The following is a 16,908-nucleotide window of genomic DNA, read 5'->3' as shown; positions in this document are numbered from 1 at the left end:
AGTTGCATCGTAGCACCTAGGGCTTTATCAGGCTCTGCATATGCTCGCCTTTGTCCATTTCCCTTCAGAGTACACATGTCCTCTAATACGCTCTCCACCTGTCACCTTCATCCCAATACCTGAACCACCATGCTTGCCAGTGTGTTTCTCTGAATCCTCCCTTATGTCCCGCCAGAAACATACTGCGTCCTGTGGGGTGTGTGCACCACCCAATAGCAGCAGAGAGAATGTTTTGCAGCACCACAGGTGAGCATCTGTTTATAATTCATTCTCTTAGCTGGAAAGTTAGAGCCAGAGGCTAGGCCTGAATTCAGTGTGATGATCCTTACTTAGCTGGCAATGGACAAGACCTCTGCCATTGATTACAAGTACATTTCAATAGTAATAACTAAGAGGAGCTATCAGCCCCATCAGAATTATGAGTTTTGTTTTTTCACCTGGAGATTTTGGCTGCTTCAAATCTCTGTGTGAAACTGTGTGGGAAAATGAAAGAATTTGAATGGAAACACTGATTGCTGCATGTTATTCCCCATAACATTCATCCTTTGTATTCCCAAGTTACCGTAACCTAGGGTAACATTAAGTTAAATTACCAGTCATTTTTTTTGGGCCTCTGTCTTCATGGTACCCAGCTGGAGGACAGAAAGAGTGGTACAGTAATGCAAATCATGAGCAGCTTGAAGTAGACAGCTGAAATTGAGGAAAAGGAGGCCTAAGGCCCAGGTAATCCTGGAAGAAGTACAATGGAGCCATAGAAATGCCAGATCCAACCAATGTCACATAGAGAGAGGTCTGAAGACCTCAGCAAGCATACAATTTGAAACCACACAAGAGTAATCGCAGCATGACCACAAAGACAGATCTGGAGAATAAACAATGTGTCAATTGCCAAACACCAGCAAGGTTCACAAAAGTTGTGGATAGTATATCTCCAAGAACACATAGCACTTCACAAGGGAGGAATCAAAGCATGCGAGCCAAGACAGAGTTGAAGGTTAAACAGTGACAGAGGCCAGCTAACTGGGCCGAGCACACAACAAAATCTGGGATGTCATGATCGCCCAACATAAAACTCATAACAGGAACTAATCTCAGCATAAGAGCAAGTCAGAGCTGGAGACTAAATTGTGTGTAACCTCCACTGTCACAATAAGCAGTAGCCATTGTGAGAAGTTGGCATGATATATGATGCTCACTAGTTCTAGTGATCACCTTGTATCAGTCCAAACAACCCTTATGGTGATTGGTTGTAAGTCAACCTTATAGACCAGCTTTCCTAATGGTAGCATGGACAAAGCAGTCTTAGGCTAAACTCTTTTGGCATGTGAAGCCAGCTGTTTTACCACATATAACCCCTTGAATACCAGCTGAAAGGACACCACACAGGTTGTTATGAAAATAAACAATATATTTATTAATAACAAACACCTCTGAACTCTTTATGAGATCAGAGGGCTAAGCACATAACAATACTCTTTAAGAAAAATACAGTAAATCGCACAAATTACAAAGGTGCCCTAGGGGCACGACAAACCATATACTAAGTAAATGGGTTAAGGAAATCGATTTAGGAAATGAGGATGCCCAGAGGCTGTAGGATCGCTGGGACTACACTACCCTAACCTTAGGTAAGTAGCAGGAGGCCCACGGGACGCGTGTGCAGAGTGTGAACTCACACTCGAGATGCGGAACAACGTCAATGGGCAGAACAAATTACGAAAAGGTAAGTAAAAGACAGTTCCTACTAGTTACGACTAAAACGACAGAATACCTGAACACTAGGAGAGTCAATCTACCCTTGAGCACCGAAATGCTCTTGTTACCTCACCCACGGCTGCGGGTGCATAGGTGTCAAAGTGTGTCGGGTTTCCACGTCGAAGTCAATGGAGCCTTTAAGAAAGATGCTGCAGGCGACCAGGAGGAAGATGTCCGGTGCGATCCACGGGTGGATCGAGGAAGAAGAGGACCTGAAAGCAGGGGGGACAGTGTTCAAAGTCACTAGCCAGTGACCGGTGTGGAACCAGGAGGGAACCAGATGCTGTTGTCGCGATCAGGTGAAGAATGGACGCTTGACTCTGCAGCCACGTGGACCAGGAGGTGTCTTCGACAACCAGGATGGAGGCACGAGCTGTCCCAAGCAGGCTCTCGCTGTCGGCGGTGTGTGGTCCGGATTCGGCGTCAACAGGCCTTGGCAAAGGCAACCCACGCGGTGAGTGGAAAAGGCGTCTGGTGCAGACCAGGAGGGTCCGGGGTTCTCCTCTTTTGGAAGGGATCAAGGGCCAGTCTGGAGCAACCAGACCAGCAGTGTAAATTTCGTGGATCGTCGTCTAGGAGGTCACTAGCCAGCCGGCAAGTGACCAGACAACGCGTCGAGCAGTAACCAAGCAAAAGGGCCCCACGCAGATCTTGTGGATGCTGGAGGGCTGGTCTTCGGTGCAGGGGCTGCTCGGGGCGGGGGCTTCTCAATCCCCAAAGCACTTACTCGAGGATGCCTCTGAAGTCGTGCTGGAAGCGAAGTGCAGTTTCTTCAAGATGGCCGGTCCCACGTGTCTCGTCGCACCCACGGATCTCAGCTGTGCTGCAGATGTAGGTAGAGGTCGGAGAGGTCTGGGAGTCCGGGTCTCGTCGGGCTCTGAAGTCTTGATCCGGCAGGAAGGACGACAAAGTGAACCGCTAGGACGCTTGATGGTGCCTGCAGTTGCAGGGTGGACACTCCTTGCCCACAAGGGAGATTCTTCAGTCTCGTGTGGAGCAGAACGTCGAAGTCCAGAGTTTCTTCTTGTGAAAGTTGTTCAGGATAATCTAACTTGGAATGGGACCAGCTCCTACCTTTATTCTCCTAAAGGGGGCTGTATTAGTGACTAGGTCCCTCCCATGGGTGAGACCAGGAAGGGGGGTGATTACACCCCCTATCCTTTGTCCGGTTTCGTGCCAGAGCTGGGGCTGGAGTGCCCCAGCAACTGGTTTGAACCGGGGTATGCACAGGGCACCTTGTGTGCCCCAGGCATGTCTCATTCCTTTCAGGCCTGTCCTACCTAATACACAAAATCCTGTCTGGGGTGGTGCTAGCACCTCCCAAGGCAGGAACCCTTTGTCCAGGCCTCCCTCGCTGGAAGGACTCCCAGCAGCAGGAGGTCAGACTTGTGTCTGTGGTGGCAGCATCCATTTTGTGATGCTGAGTCTCTGTTTAACTTTAACCGGGGTTCACAGTTACATACATGTCGTGTCCCTCTAAAAGGGTGGAATGCTATCCCCGTCGCCAGAACTGGCGAGGGGGTAGTATTCCAATTCGTATGACACCTTACTCAACATGTTTGCATAATGCTATACCAAAGTTTGCAATAACCGCGAGGATTATAATGCACTTAAGAGTATATGGTATAGCGTTATCATGGAAACAGCTAAAGGACTTGGTTCTGAAAGCTGCAGACAGGCTTAGCTCATGCTAGAGCACCATCTCACATAATTCCAAGCACTCTGCCTTCAGGATTGATAAGGCCTGCCATAGGAGTGACTTATAGAAATATATGTGTCCATTTTGGGGTTAGATATAGGTATACTATATCTACAGCAAAGGGTGATTACACTACCTTGCCCCAGCTGTCTTAGCAGCCAGTTGTGTCTGTTTAGATGGCCAGCCAGGGGTGGCATAATACATGCTTCAGCCCCTGGTAGGCCTGGGGTGCACTTATGCCCTGGGTACCTATGGTACACTGTACAAGGACTTATAAGAGTGACCCAATACCAGTTGGTAAATGCACCTGAAGTACATGTGTGTCAATTTAGAGAGAGGGAACAGCTAGGCTGTGGGTCTGATTAGCAGGCCCACAGCCAGGGAAAGTCGTAAACCAGTGAAGCAAAAAACAAAAATCTGGGGTGAACATAGGATTGCATACCCTACTCTCCTACAACCATGCATTGGAATGCCTGGGGATTTGTGCGAAGCGGAGCAAACGGAGGTCGCGGAGCCCCAGGAGTGTTTCGAGCTCGCAGTCCGAGCAACAGCGAGCGAGAGCAATGGCCCCAAAAGTGAATACGGGGGGAAAAGCATCCCTAAAGAAGAAGGCTGGTAATGATCCCACAGGCGCTTCAGGAGCAACCGGCGGAATAACTAGCGCAGGAGTGGAGACTGAAACACCGGCGAAAGCGAAAGCACAAACATCCTCTCAGGAGCCTGAGAAAAAAAGTAAGCAGCCCACTGTCAGGACCCGACAGACAACCGCAACCACAGCCATCGCAGAGATGTTTACCCGTAGCGGTAAGGAGAAGGGGGTTAAAGTAACTGAGGCTGAGGCTGCAATAACTGGGGAGTGTGAGGTTGTTTACCAAACGGAGGGCGCTGGCAACGGTATTTCTGCGGGTTTGGCAGGTGTCAGCAGTATAAAAGCCAGCATAGACAGTCGAACCCTCCAGGACGATGAAGGTACCCTCACCCCAGTATCTAAAAACACTTCTCACGGAATGGTCGTTAACTCGCTGGGGGATGCCTCAAGCTCGGCCTCTGCGCCCCAGAACGTAGGCCTGGGGGATATGGGCGATGTAGAGGAGGGTGTTACTCGAGCAAATGCCGCCCGAGGTCAATTGCAAAGCCAAACAAGAACTATAAGATCCAGGACTTGGTCAATACTTCCGAAGTTGCTATTGAAAACTCTGACCCCCAGGCACCCTGGCTCCTGAGATAGATAGGGAGAAGGCCCCCAGTGAGTGTTTTTTCTCAGTGTCAGAGGAGGCTGACTGGTCTGAAGAGGATGAGGAGCATAGCTCTGACATAGATGAGAGCAATGCAGAATGAGAAAGCGATCCGGAGCAGGGTCATCCGTCAACGGCAGTAAAATCCGCCGCGCCTCTGAAAGGTCAGGAACAGCCCCAAGGGGGTCTGAGGTGGGACTACTCATCCACAACACCACTACAGGGGAACCCTAACCTCGAATCAACTCAATTGTCAATGCTGGAAGTAATTCACCAGGAGATCATAGCACATAGGGAGGAGACCAGGCAGGACAATTGCAAGGCCCAAGCGGCAATGAAGAAAATGAAGGGCGTAGTAAGGAAACTATCTAAGGCTTGTGTTAATGTGGGGGACAGAGTGTTGAATCTGGAGGAAAGGGTGGTCTCAACAGAATCGGAGGCCGCCGCTGCTACCAGTAAGGTCGGGTCTTATGGTGCCCAGGCAATGGACATACAATGGAAGCTCGAAGATTTGGAAAATAGGCTCAGGAGGAACAACTTAAGGGTCTTGGGCATACCCGAGGGCTCAGAGGGGTCCGATGTAAGAGCCTACGTCATCAAACTCTTTGAGCAAGCTTTTCCCGAGCTAGCCAGCTGGAGCTGGGCCGGTGAAATCCAGAGAGCACATCGCACCCCCTTCAAGATACGCCGCAATGCGAAGGAAGGAGATAAACCCAGGGCAATCCTAATTTTTGGGGGTAATTTTGTCCTGAGACAATCTATCGCCGAAAATGCAAGATCTGACGCTAAAAGAACAAGTGAAGGGGTGTCATTCTTTGTCCGACCGGATTACTGCCATACTACGGTCGAGAGGCGCTGGAGACTACGCCAACTGAATAAACCCTTCCAAGACAAGAAAATGCATGCATACCTTATAAATCCAGCACAGCTCAAAATAATTCATGAAGGGCGGACACAATACTTCGCGTCAGAAATTAAGGCGCAGGAGTACTTGGACACTATAAACAGATAATCTGTTTTCTTATGTGTTCCCCTCTTATGCTCTTTCTCCTTTTTTTCTCTTTCTTTTTCCTAGCTTGCTTCATCCAGCCTTGTGCTATTTCTAAGATTGTATAGTATATAGTATGAGTATAGTGCATGAGTCTGGAAGCCTTAGAAGCCCTAGAAGTATTGCTAATTGCTCCATTATAATGTTATTGGGATCATGAGGTTCTGGAATTAAGTAGCAAATAAGGAAGTCCTCACTGCTGTACTGCACCCATCATATGCACAGACTTTGTCTGTGCGCTTCACAAGGGAGGGTGCATGGTTCCGGGGAGGTCAGGGGACTAGGGGTGGGGGGTGGTAGGGCGTAGGGGGCGAGGGGTAGGCGGGTGGGGAGTGCAAATGTAAAAAAGAGAATTTATGACACTAATGTAAACATAATCTCATTCATAAAGTTGAAACAAGATCTATATTTCAAATATGTTTCCAGCATGATAATTGCCCGGTTGAAGAGAAGGAAGCATTTAAGACAGAAGCATGTCTAAGCTCAGGATTTTCTCTTTGAATATAGGGGGCCTAAATGACTGGAAAAAAAGAGGAAGACTGGAGGAATTTGTTAAATCATTACGGATGGATATCTTGTGTATACAGGAGACCCACCTGCCCTGGAGGAAAAAGCATTGGTTAAATTTAAAGGGATATGAAACTCTCTCTTGTTCCTCCCAAACGTCTTCTATCAGGGGGGTGGCTATCATAAGCAAGGTGGGTTTGGGGGGAGCCAAATGATTTAAGGCGGACACTATGGGGAGGTGGGCGTTATGTGAAATGAATATGGGCATCACCATCTGTTGTATCTATGGGGCCAATAGCGACGATCCTGATACTTTTGACCGTATGGAGAAGGAACTGACGAGTTGGCCAGCCCCCATAGTGGTTTGTGGGGATTTGAATATCTCAGCAGACTTCGTGGGGGGAACCATATACACCGGACGTAAACCCCGGGTATATCGGGCAGTATGCTCGATGATGCAATCACATGGGTTGAGGGACGTCTGGGTATCGAACCAGGGAATTCCGGGTTCACATATTTTTCACATCCATTCCAGAAATACTCTAAGCTAGATTATTTTATGATATCCGCCACAGAGCTGAGTTCGGTTAAAATTTGCAAGCTACCCATGATATTATCAGACCACAACCCTTTGATGCTAACAATGGACATTATTAGGCCGGTTAAAAAATCAAGACCCTGGACTTTCGATAGGAAGCTCCTAACAGATAGTACTTATGTGGCGTATATTAAGAAATGGTCACAGGCTTTCTTTGATGCAAATAGATACAGTGCATCACGAAACTCTGTCTGGGATAGTTATAAAGCTGCTTTAAGGGGAGAAACCACCAGCTATACCGCTCGAAATTGGAAAAGGCTTAATTTAGAGAGAGAACAACTAATGAATAAACTGACGGATGCTGAGGAGCAGCATAGAAAGGATATATCCCAGGGGAGGCAGGGTACAGAAAGTCTAGAAAGAGTGAGTTCCATCAAAGCAGAGATACAGAAGCAACCAGCCAAAAAAGCAGCTGCGGAATATCAAGCACAGAGAAGCAGGCTGTATGAAACAGGGGAACAAGCAGGGAGGGCACTTGCACTCCGCATTAGACAAGTTGCCTCTAAAAATATCATCACACACATAGAAAAGCAGGGTCGGAGCTATGAGGAGCCGATGGAAATTTTAAATGTCTTTAAAAGATATTACCAAGCATTGTATCAGGAGGAACCGATTACAGAGGATCCAAAGATAGAGTGGACGGGAATGGGAACTAAAGTGGCTCAGGGTGATAGAGAAATCCTCGAACAAGCCACTACCCTAGACAAATTGTCGGAGGCCTTACAAGACCTAGCGGCAGGGAAGGCTGCGGGCCCCGACGGCTTACCCCTTGAGCTTTATAAATGGGTATCTGAAGAAATATCCCTACTCCTTTTGGACCTGTTCAATGGGATCATAAACACTGGCGTAATTCCAGAATCATGGATGAGTACCAACATAGTGGTGTTTCACAAAAAGGGCAAGCCCAAGGAAAATCCAGGCTCATACAGGCCCATATCCCTGATAAACGCGGATAATAAATTATATGCCAAGATCTTAGCTACCCGCTTGGGGCGGATTATTGGGGCCTTGGTTTCTCCCTGGCAGAATGGATTCATCCCTAGTAGGGGAACTACTGATCATATCAGACGGGTTATCACGCTGTTTGACATCCATTCTGCCGGGGAGGAGGGGGTCGTAATGGTCCTCCTCGATGCGGAGAAAGCTTTCGACCGCGTCAGGTGGGATTTTCTGTGGAGTGTGCTTGAGGAAAGGGGGTTCAGGCCAAGATTCCGGAAGGCTATTCAGGCAATGTATTCCACCCCAGTTGATAAGATCCAAATGATGGGTGAGAGCTCGGAGAAGATTTATATTACAAGAGGGACGAGGCAGGGGTGCCCGTGTTCACCCATCTTATTTGCACTATATATAGATCCTTTAATACGCCAGATAATGAACAACACCGTAATCAAACCGGTAGTCACGAAGGGATTTCAAACAAAAATCTTGGCATATGCCGACGAATTGGCTGTCATTACCATTGAACCCGACGAGGCTATGCGGGAAGTGGTGGGTATTAAGAGTTTATTCGGGAGACAGTCAGGGTATTGCCTAAATGAGGGAAAGACCCAGGTGCTGTGCTCTAAGAATATAACTAAATCAGACCCCAGATTCGTTGACTCGGTGGTGTATTTGGGGATAACGATTAATGCACAGCCGGAGCATATTATTAGAGATAATATTATCCCTCTTATGAAATCAATGGAGGTGGATCTGAAAAGAATGGAGACATTGCACCTCTCAATAATAGGGCGTGCTAATGTTATCAAAATGACCATGTTTCCCAAGATTCTATATAAATTCCGGGCGATCCCCTTCAAAATAGAGGAAAAACTTATTAAAGAAATAGAAGCCATTTTCATGAATTTCCTGTGGCAATATGGAAAGGTTAGAAGATCTAATAAATACATGTCCTTGCCACAGGAAAGGGGAGGCCTGGGAATGCCGAACCTCAGATATTATCATTGGTCTTGTCTTCTCACGCAGATGGCTATATTATTCGTTCCTGTGGGAAACCGCACAAACACCTCCAACAGACAAGATGTTATCCCATCTATTTTCGAGTTGGCCTTAGGTAGTGAGGCAATCGGGGTATTATTAAGGAGAACGGAAAGAAGGTATTATAAAAAGTCAAGATATAAAATATTGGAAGGGATATGGGGGGTCTGGGTGATAGTCCAGAAAGCTCTGGGAATCCCTAGATACAACCCCCATACTCCACTTTGGCATTCTGGACTCTTCCCTAATTATTTGTGTAATGATGGGTGTTAGAGACTCTGGGAGCGACAGGGTATCCTGACACTGGGGCAAATCATGGTGAGGGACGAGTGCAGATCTCTTGAAGACCTGAAACTGAGGTACTCCCTCCAGGGTAGCCAAGATTACAAATACGCTCAGGTGGTCAATACAATCAAATCAAAGAGAACTCTTATCACTCTAGATAAGAGGTGCAGCATCTTGGATTATCGGAAGGGGGAGGCCGAAGAATCAAGGGAGTATACAGGCTATTTATGGAGGGATCTCAGGATGATATGGGTAAAACCGAAGCAGCCTGGGCTTCCAAATTGGAGGATCCGGATATCGACCTTGATAGAGCCCTTTTAATGGATAAAAGATTTTTACGTTCTTCTAATCTAAGAGCTCAACATTTTAAAACATTATTTCATCTATACTATACCCCCTCCAAGCTATATGATTGGGGCAAGAGGATGGATAACAACTGTCCTAGATGCTCTAAAGGCCCAGCTGATATCACCCACATGTTTTATCAGTGTGAGAAACTCGAATCAATTAAAACGGAGATCGAGGCATTCTGGGAGGGGCTGCTAGATGCTAAAATTAATCTATCCCCAACACTGATGATCATAGGATGTGAAAGCAAACTAAATCTAAATATTGAGACTGAAGCCTTAATTTTTATCTCTACAGCCGTACTCCGTATACTAATCTCAGCTGCCTGGAAAGATACGGAGGCCCCAACCTTTCAAATGTGGATGTCTAGATTCTTAGGTATGCATAATGTTGAGGCGGCCCTGTATGAATTTAAGGGTAAAAAACCAAGAGAAATGGATTGAAGATCTGGGCACCAAGTGGCCCCTTGGCGGGCCACTAGACTGTAATAGGTTTATTCTGGTGCTAAAAATGCCTTAGGGTATATGATATTGTATATAATTGTAGTTTTCTCTTGATCTCCTTAACCTGATATATCTTATTTTATTTTAGATATCTTAAGCACCATTTTTTACCTGTAGTCCTATCGGTTTTAAGGCAGCTGGCTTATTAACCAATTAATGGAATCAATTTAATTAGATTTTAATTAATGGGATTCGCCAAATTGTTTTAGCATTTCTCCTGTTTTATATACTGCTGGAAGATCGTATTTATAATGTATAATTTTTTTGGGGATAATCTGTATAGTGCTTTACATTGTGTCTTATGAATTCTCAATAAAAAAGAAAAAAAAAAGAAAAAAAAGGAATGCCTGGGGATTTCAAGAAAGTACATACCATGAAACTAATTTCATGGTAGTTATAGAAGGAGAACAAAGATAGGGTTGGAGATTGTATCAGCATCCTCGCAAAGGGTTATTATACATCTCAAAAAAGATAGAATTCTGGACTAAAGGTCCTTGACAACATGTGTGGCTTCACATTTAAGGGATCCCAGAATATACAAACTATCACAAGAAGAGCGAAGAAAGAGTGTGGCGACTACGTTGCTATAGTTTAGTTGACCTGGTGCACTGCACCACACAAGTTGAAATCTGTGAAGCTAAGAGTCCACAACATTCAAACGTGTGACAGAAAGAAACAATTTTGTATTGTTAAAGCTCTGCAACATTTGCACAAAAGAGGCTGAGGTTTCTCACAGACTGCTGCCGTATGAACTTACCATAGCAAAGCAATCCTAGCTTGAGATAAAATGCAGCATGGGAGTCCAAGAAGAGTATGTAGGCAGCAATGATAAATCAGTGACCCACTCAAAAAGCACAGCCTAGGGAAGTTAAAGATTTTGCAGCATTCATACTCATTGAAGGGAGGTAATCATACAGTGAGACAAAAGACAGAGATAAAGAAAAAGATTTTTCAGGGCTGAGCCTGACTACTCTGCAACATCTACCCAAACGGCTGCATGCAAATCTTGGGGGATGGTAAAACACAGAAATTTCAGGAAGATTGTGAGTCAATTCAGTGCTAAAGGCTAATTAGGGCATTTGGTCTGTTGTCAAAGCTCAGGAACATTGACACTATGGGAGACTTGGTGATTGCAGAATGCCAGCTGTAAAACTAATTCGAGTGGAGTAAATGTAGCTTCAAGCAAAAAAGAGGGCCTGATTAACAAAGACATTTGCATGTAAAACGCTGGGACAGACCACTACTAGGCTTTAAGAAAAAGATGACCTTGCGACAAAAAAAACATTTGATCCCACATAATAATACCCATTGCATTATAATCAAGGGGGAGTAATCAGCAACTAACGTGTGGAGACTAGGCAGTTCAAGGTATTTTCAGCCTTGACAGTGTAAACTCCATCAAGCACATCCATTTTTGGCCATTCACAAACATCTCCTAACCTTTCCCAGCCTAGACGCCATCTGTGATGTAGACAGGTCAAGGGCTGAAGTAAACCCCTTTTCAGATTGGGTAGCGGGTTGGGACTCCTGTAAATGTTTTGTATGTTACTGAAAAGGGTTTCTTGCCAGGAAATTGCTGAAAAAACATTTGGGATGCTATGTTTGTATCTCTACCAACAAATAAGTTGCTTTCATATAATCAAGGAGCATTCTAGGAGAGTGGCAATATCGCCCAAATTGTTACATTTTACAAATGTGTACATCTTATTATTTTGTAAACATTGTCGGCAGTCCAAGCTGAGCTTGCAGTTTACTATATTGCCTTATAGCTCTCAACCTAACAGTAAAAGGTTTGCATTAAAGAATGATATATTCTAAGTAGAACATTTTGTATGTTTGAATGCATGTCTTGCTGTAGCAGCAGAGGATTCCATTTTTACCTGACTATTAAGTGACATGTTAAACTCGCTCCCCGTGGGCTTGTGCTTTGTCTAGCCATGAAGATTTGTTGTCCTTGAACTCAAATAATATGTCCAGCAGAATCATATGTAGGAATTTGACACCACTATATAGCCTGCAGTGGACCTATAAACTTCCTTTGGATAGTGGATCTACCCTGACAAGCCTGTTCAGTGGCTGACTAGCATGTAGATGGGAGTCAAATTAAGTCTTCTTTTTCGTTTGACACTGCCTCCTCGTACATTCTTCTTACTGAGGAATTGGCCTGCCAGGTCCCCAGTTTTCACAACGTCCAGATGCAATTGTTGCTTGTTATACTTAACTCCTTGCATGGGAGAGGCCCATCACCAACCTGACGTCCTAACCATCTGAATTCCATCCTTTGTTTTTGGGTTCGCAGCCCGCCCTCTCGAACATAACCCAGGTCTCCTCACTGCTAGGAGTCCGGCCTCAAAAAATCACAAAAATGTTACTAGACCTGCAGGTTTAGTAACATGAATAATATACTTCACCTAACTGTGATGTACTTAACCCGTAAACGGCTTTCAAATTGTGTGATCCCAGGCAAATATTTGATTTTACAGAGCCCTCTTTTTCTTCTTCATCACATATGAGAGCACCTCCAAATATGTGAGGTCAGCATTTCTGCTGTACAAAAAAACCTCTTTTGTTTGAATAAATAGAGTAGACGTTTGCTCCATGTATAATAAGAATCTACCCATATGTCGGGTACACGTGATCTCTGACTTGCCTCTCAGTTCACTAATAGCATTGCCATCAGGGCAGGAGTGTTTCTCAGCTCATTTTTAAAAACTCACTATTAATAAATATATTACTGAAGTCTGAAGTGTTTGCGCACTGTTATTTACAGACAGTAACGTTCCTATTGAAATGGCCAAACACTTTCCCATTAACATGCAGTTTTAGTGATAAAACGATATAGTGTATAACAATAATTATTAAAAACAGTTGAGACTTGATGCATTTGATTGGTATAAGTTCTAATCTACGTTTGAAGAATGTGGTGGGGTTCATGGGAACAAGCCTTACTGCCCCATCTTAGCTCCCTGATTCAACGACAGGAACCGAGGCATAATTTAATGCTGCAATGTGGATCATTGTGAAGCTGTCATGTGCTTTTAAACCTGTGCATTCTACAGTGGCACTAGTCATTTGAAGCCATGTTTGTGAAATGTGAGGCAGTATTGGGCAACTGAAGTTACACATGTGCACTCCAAAACTATGGTGTACAGCAATTGTCTGGTGATAATATTCATTACCGAAGTTCAAGATGTCCATTGTGCTTGAACACCTCACGTGCATGTGATGCCATTTATTTCATAGGATGTGGTCTAGATCTAAAGTACTGTTATTTCTTCCAGCGTCATATGATGCAATTTCATGTGATCCCATTATTGGGTCTAAAGTAGTAGTAGAATTAACTTCTGGAGATATTATTATGCTCATTGGTGATTTAGATTTCTGCAAGATCTTACCTCTTTTGGAACAGAACATGTACTATCAACTCACATTTCTGCCTATGCACTTTGAACCCTGCTGCACCCCTCTTAGCTAAGCAAGGGGTGTGACCAATTCCCAGGTCTGCCAGTTTACCTTATTCGTGATGTGTTGATAATATGCTCTTCCTTCCATTAATGTAAAGTGCACACTGTTCTACTAGTGCACTTTAATTTCTGTATAGCTACACCCTGTACTGTTCTAGTACTGCTACCTCTCCTCATGCACACCTTTCTGAACATAGTATTCAGTGCCCCAGAAATCATAGGATCTTACACCTATCTATAGGCAAATCGCTTGATGTCTTTTTATTGCTGTTTCGTAACCCAATAATTTACTTACTAGCGTAACATTCTTGTGAACATATCTGAGGCCTTATCTCCATAGTTCGATCAATGCCAGATTGCTAGGGTATCCATAAACTGTGTGAGTACTGTTAGCAATATTTGTATGTAAATGTCTCATATGTGGCCATTTAGAAAAGCACATAGAAACAGCCCTCCTGGGCCTACATTTGACCTCATTACCATATAATATTCATACTATTGCAATACTTGCAGTACTGATACTGTAGCACTATGCATCCAACATTAAATACAAGCAGTCAGAAGGTGCATTTTTTTCGATTCAATTAACTATTTCTCCAGCATATACAATGTATGAAATAACTCAAGCCACAGCCTGAATGAATGGTTTCATTTGCATCTGCTTATTTGTTCAGTCCTCTGAATGATACGATTTATTTAGAGTCTGAGAAAGGCAACATTTAAACATAACATAGATAATGATTTGGGATAGGTGCCATGGAGTTCTTCTTGGAAATTATTCCATGCAAGATCATCTCAGTTTCTTGCTGCACTGACATTTGTCCGATGAGTGGAGGCACTGCTTCTACAAAACTTAATTGACTCCTCTGAACCTTTTCCTGGTGTATTTCCCTCCTCAGATGATCTATAATAAAAATACCTCTATCCAACCATTCAATTCTGATATAATTCCTCGTGAAACTGAATATCACCATCAGTTCAAAGGATCGCCTCACCCTCAAGGGCCAAAATTGAGACGGGATTGGGAAGAAAAAGAAAGTCGTCTTCATGAACCAGAAGACATCTCTCCAGAAAAGAAGGTATTTTGCCAATATTTGTTTGTATTTTTAACTCCAATATTTTTCTTTCTGTTTGAATAACTAGCACAATCCTGCTGAAGGGTTAATTAATGCTATTACTCAGTTTTTAAAAACTCTGCAAATACCAAACATTTTCTGGCTAGACTTTTCTCATCAAAATTCATATTGACACAGCAAATACCGGACCAAACAGCTGTCCAGTTATAATGCTTGCAATTAATCTTCATCCCCTTTAAATACCCCCATGCAATGTAAGAAGAATATGCTCTTTGATACATTTAAAGCCATTGAATTTTCACTACCTCATCCCTTCAAATTTCTGCCTACACCCCAGTGAATAGGAATTCAAAGAATACCTACTGCGAATTCAGGGACATTTCCCTAAATGCAAAGCCTCTATTAATTTCACTGACTTTATTTTGGCAACTATAGCAAAAGATCTGACTTATCATCTTGCATCTAATCTCTTTTTGGAATGAGCTGGTAAATACACATCTTGATCAAGGCACATTATCTGGCATATTTCCTGTAGTGAAGTCTGACCACTTTCGAAGAAACTCTCGGTTGGTGCAGAGAAATCAAATGTATTTAGAAAAGCTCTGAGCCACCCCTTTTTAGTGCAGGCAGTCAAACACTGTGTAGCCTTACAATTGAGACAACACATCTATAACAATTATCTCTTTGATGAATTTCAATCAGATTTCAGACTAGGTTGCAGTACGAGGCTGCCTTGCCAGAGGTTTTATATATCACCTTTTGTATATGTGACACTTATTCCTTAAACTGTCAACAACATTTCATCGGATCAGTCATACCTTATGTATTTCTTTCTTCAAAGAACTTATGGGAATTTATGAGGTAGTCTTCAACGTGTTCTCCCATGCTTCACTAATCATTATCAGCAGATTAAAAATGGAAGCATCTCCTAGTTCTTTCACTGGTTCAAATGCAGTACTACAGATATCCGTTTTGGTGGTCACGTTCTGTAAAGTCCTTTATTGGCATCCTTAGGAATTCTGCAAGTTGGTACTCCACATATCGCTCTCTGCCTCTGTCCACACCTTTTGAAAACGTTTCCCGTATCTTCTGTACCCTTCTTTCCATACTTATTATGTGCCTTCACGCCTCCTTCTCTGTATTCACCATTTCTTCTGAGTATTTAAATCTGGCAATATGTCCAGCCTCGCCACTTTTCTCTAGTCCAGTGGTTCTCATGCTGTGGTCTTAAGACCAATGCGGGTCTGCGAGGCCCACTCAGGAGGTCTGTGACTGTTTTACAAAATTAAATAATTTTAACATAAATAAAATACAATTAATAAAGTATATAGACTTAAAGAAGCAAAATTGAGAATTTCAAAACTTTGTCTATGTTTGATTTTGAATTAAACCCAATATTTCAATATTTGAGCATTTGTTTATTGTATATTTGTTTTTGTATTTTTATGTATTGTTTTGAGGTTCAAATCATAGAAATTGCTATGCCAGGTGTCCCAGGCTTCCAGTAATGGCTCAGTGGGGCTCCCCGGAATCCAGTAATAATTCACTGGGGTTCCACAGAAGTCAAAGGTTTATGAACTGCTGCTCTTGTCCACATTTCCTGTTTTGGTATTTCCTCTCATCCCTAAAGATCCCCTATCTATGCTGTTCATCTAATACAAAGTTTCAAGTTATATATCCTTTGAATTGTAGAATATATTTGTCAGGTTATTTTATCTACCTTATCCCCTCCAACCATTTTCAAAAATTAAGGACAGCATTTCACCTCCTCCTTTCTAAAAATAAATGTGTATTCTTACTGGTAAGCCTGAAACTGTGTTTTTGTCTCCTTTTCTTGAACATCTGTTACCAAATCTCACTGCATTTGCCAAATGTATGTAACACAAGGAATTGCACATCTGGGTTGATTATAACATTGTTATCTAAGGTAAAAAGAAATCACATCTAAAAAAAAAAAAGTAAGTAAAAAAGATGAACAAACAAAAGGGTTTATTTTGAGGGTGATGGAGAAGTATATAAATATATAATAATATATAAATAAATAATAAAAATATAAAGCCCTCTCTATAAGGAGAAGGTTCACCCATCTGATTTACAGGCAGATGGACCTTAAGTATGTGAGCGTTGCCGACTACTCCATCTCCGCCGCTTAACTACTCCTCCGATGGCTTGACTGAGTAGGGGCTGTTGGAGGTTTGGCCTTTCGACCACCTGCCCGATTTAGAGTGGGTAATCGTATGGGCAGTTTTTACTCTGCCACACTGCCAGGAAATTGTGGCAGCTAGGGACAGTAAAAACATTTGAATGCCCCGCAACCCATGATGTGGGGTGTTCATTAGTTTTTGAAAAACTAAATCCTGCTTTAGAATTTTGATTTTGAAAAAAGCATGTTAAACGTTTGATGGGAGGCCCG

General features: G+C 43.4%; 1 protein-coding gene across 10 annotated transcripts in view; it reads left to right on the top strand.

Annotated features, from left to right (window-relative positions):
* SAXO6 (stabilizer of axonemal microtubules 6) overlaps positions 1-16,908 on the top strand; it is a 541,049-nt gene that overhangs the window by 157,296 nt on the left and 366,845 nt on the right. For 8 of the 10 annotated variants that reach the window (XM_078676490.1, XM_078676481.1, XM_078676515.1 and 5 more), the window contains one exon: positions 14,319-14,498. The exons of the other annotated variants lie outside the window; for them this stretch is intronic. In XM_078676490.1, the coding sequence (XP_078532616.1) occupies positions 14,319-14,498 (180 nt within the window). The remainder of the gene's footprint in view (positions 1-14,318; positions 14,499-16,908) is intronic. 10 annotated transcript variants of the gene reach the window in all.

Source organism: Lissotriton helveticus, chromosome 1_1 (assembly GCF_964261635.1).
Source record: "Lissotriton helveticus chromosome 1_1, aLisHel1.1, whole genome shotgun sequence".
NCBI classification, from domain to species: domain Eukaryota; kingdom Metazoa; phylum Chordata; class Amphibia; order Caudata; family Salamandridae; genus Lissotriton; species Lissotriton helveticus.
The sequence above is the reverse complement of the archived record's forward strand: the minus strand, read 5'-3'. Positions and strand labels throughout refer to the sequence as shown.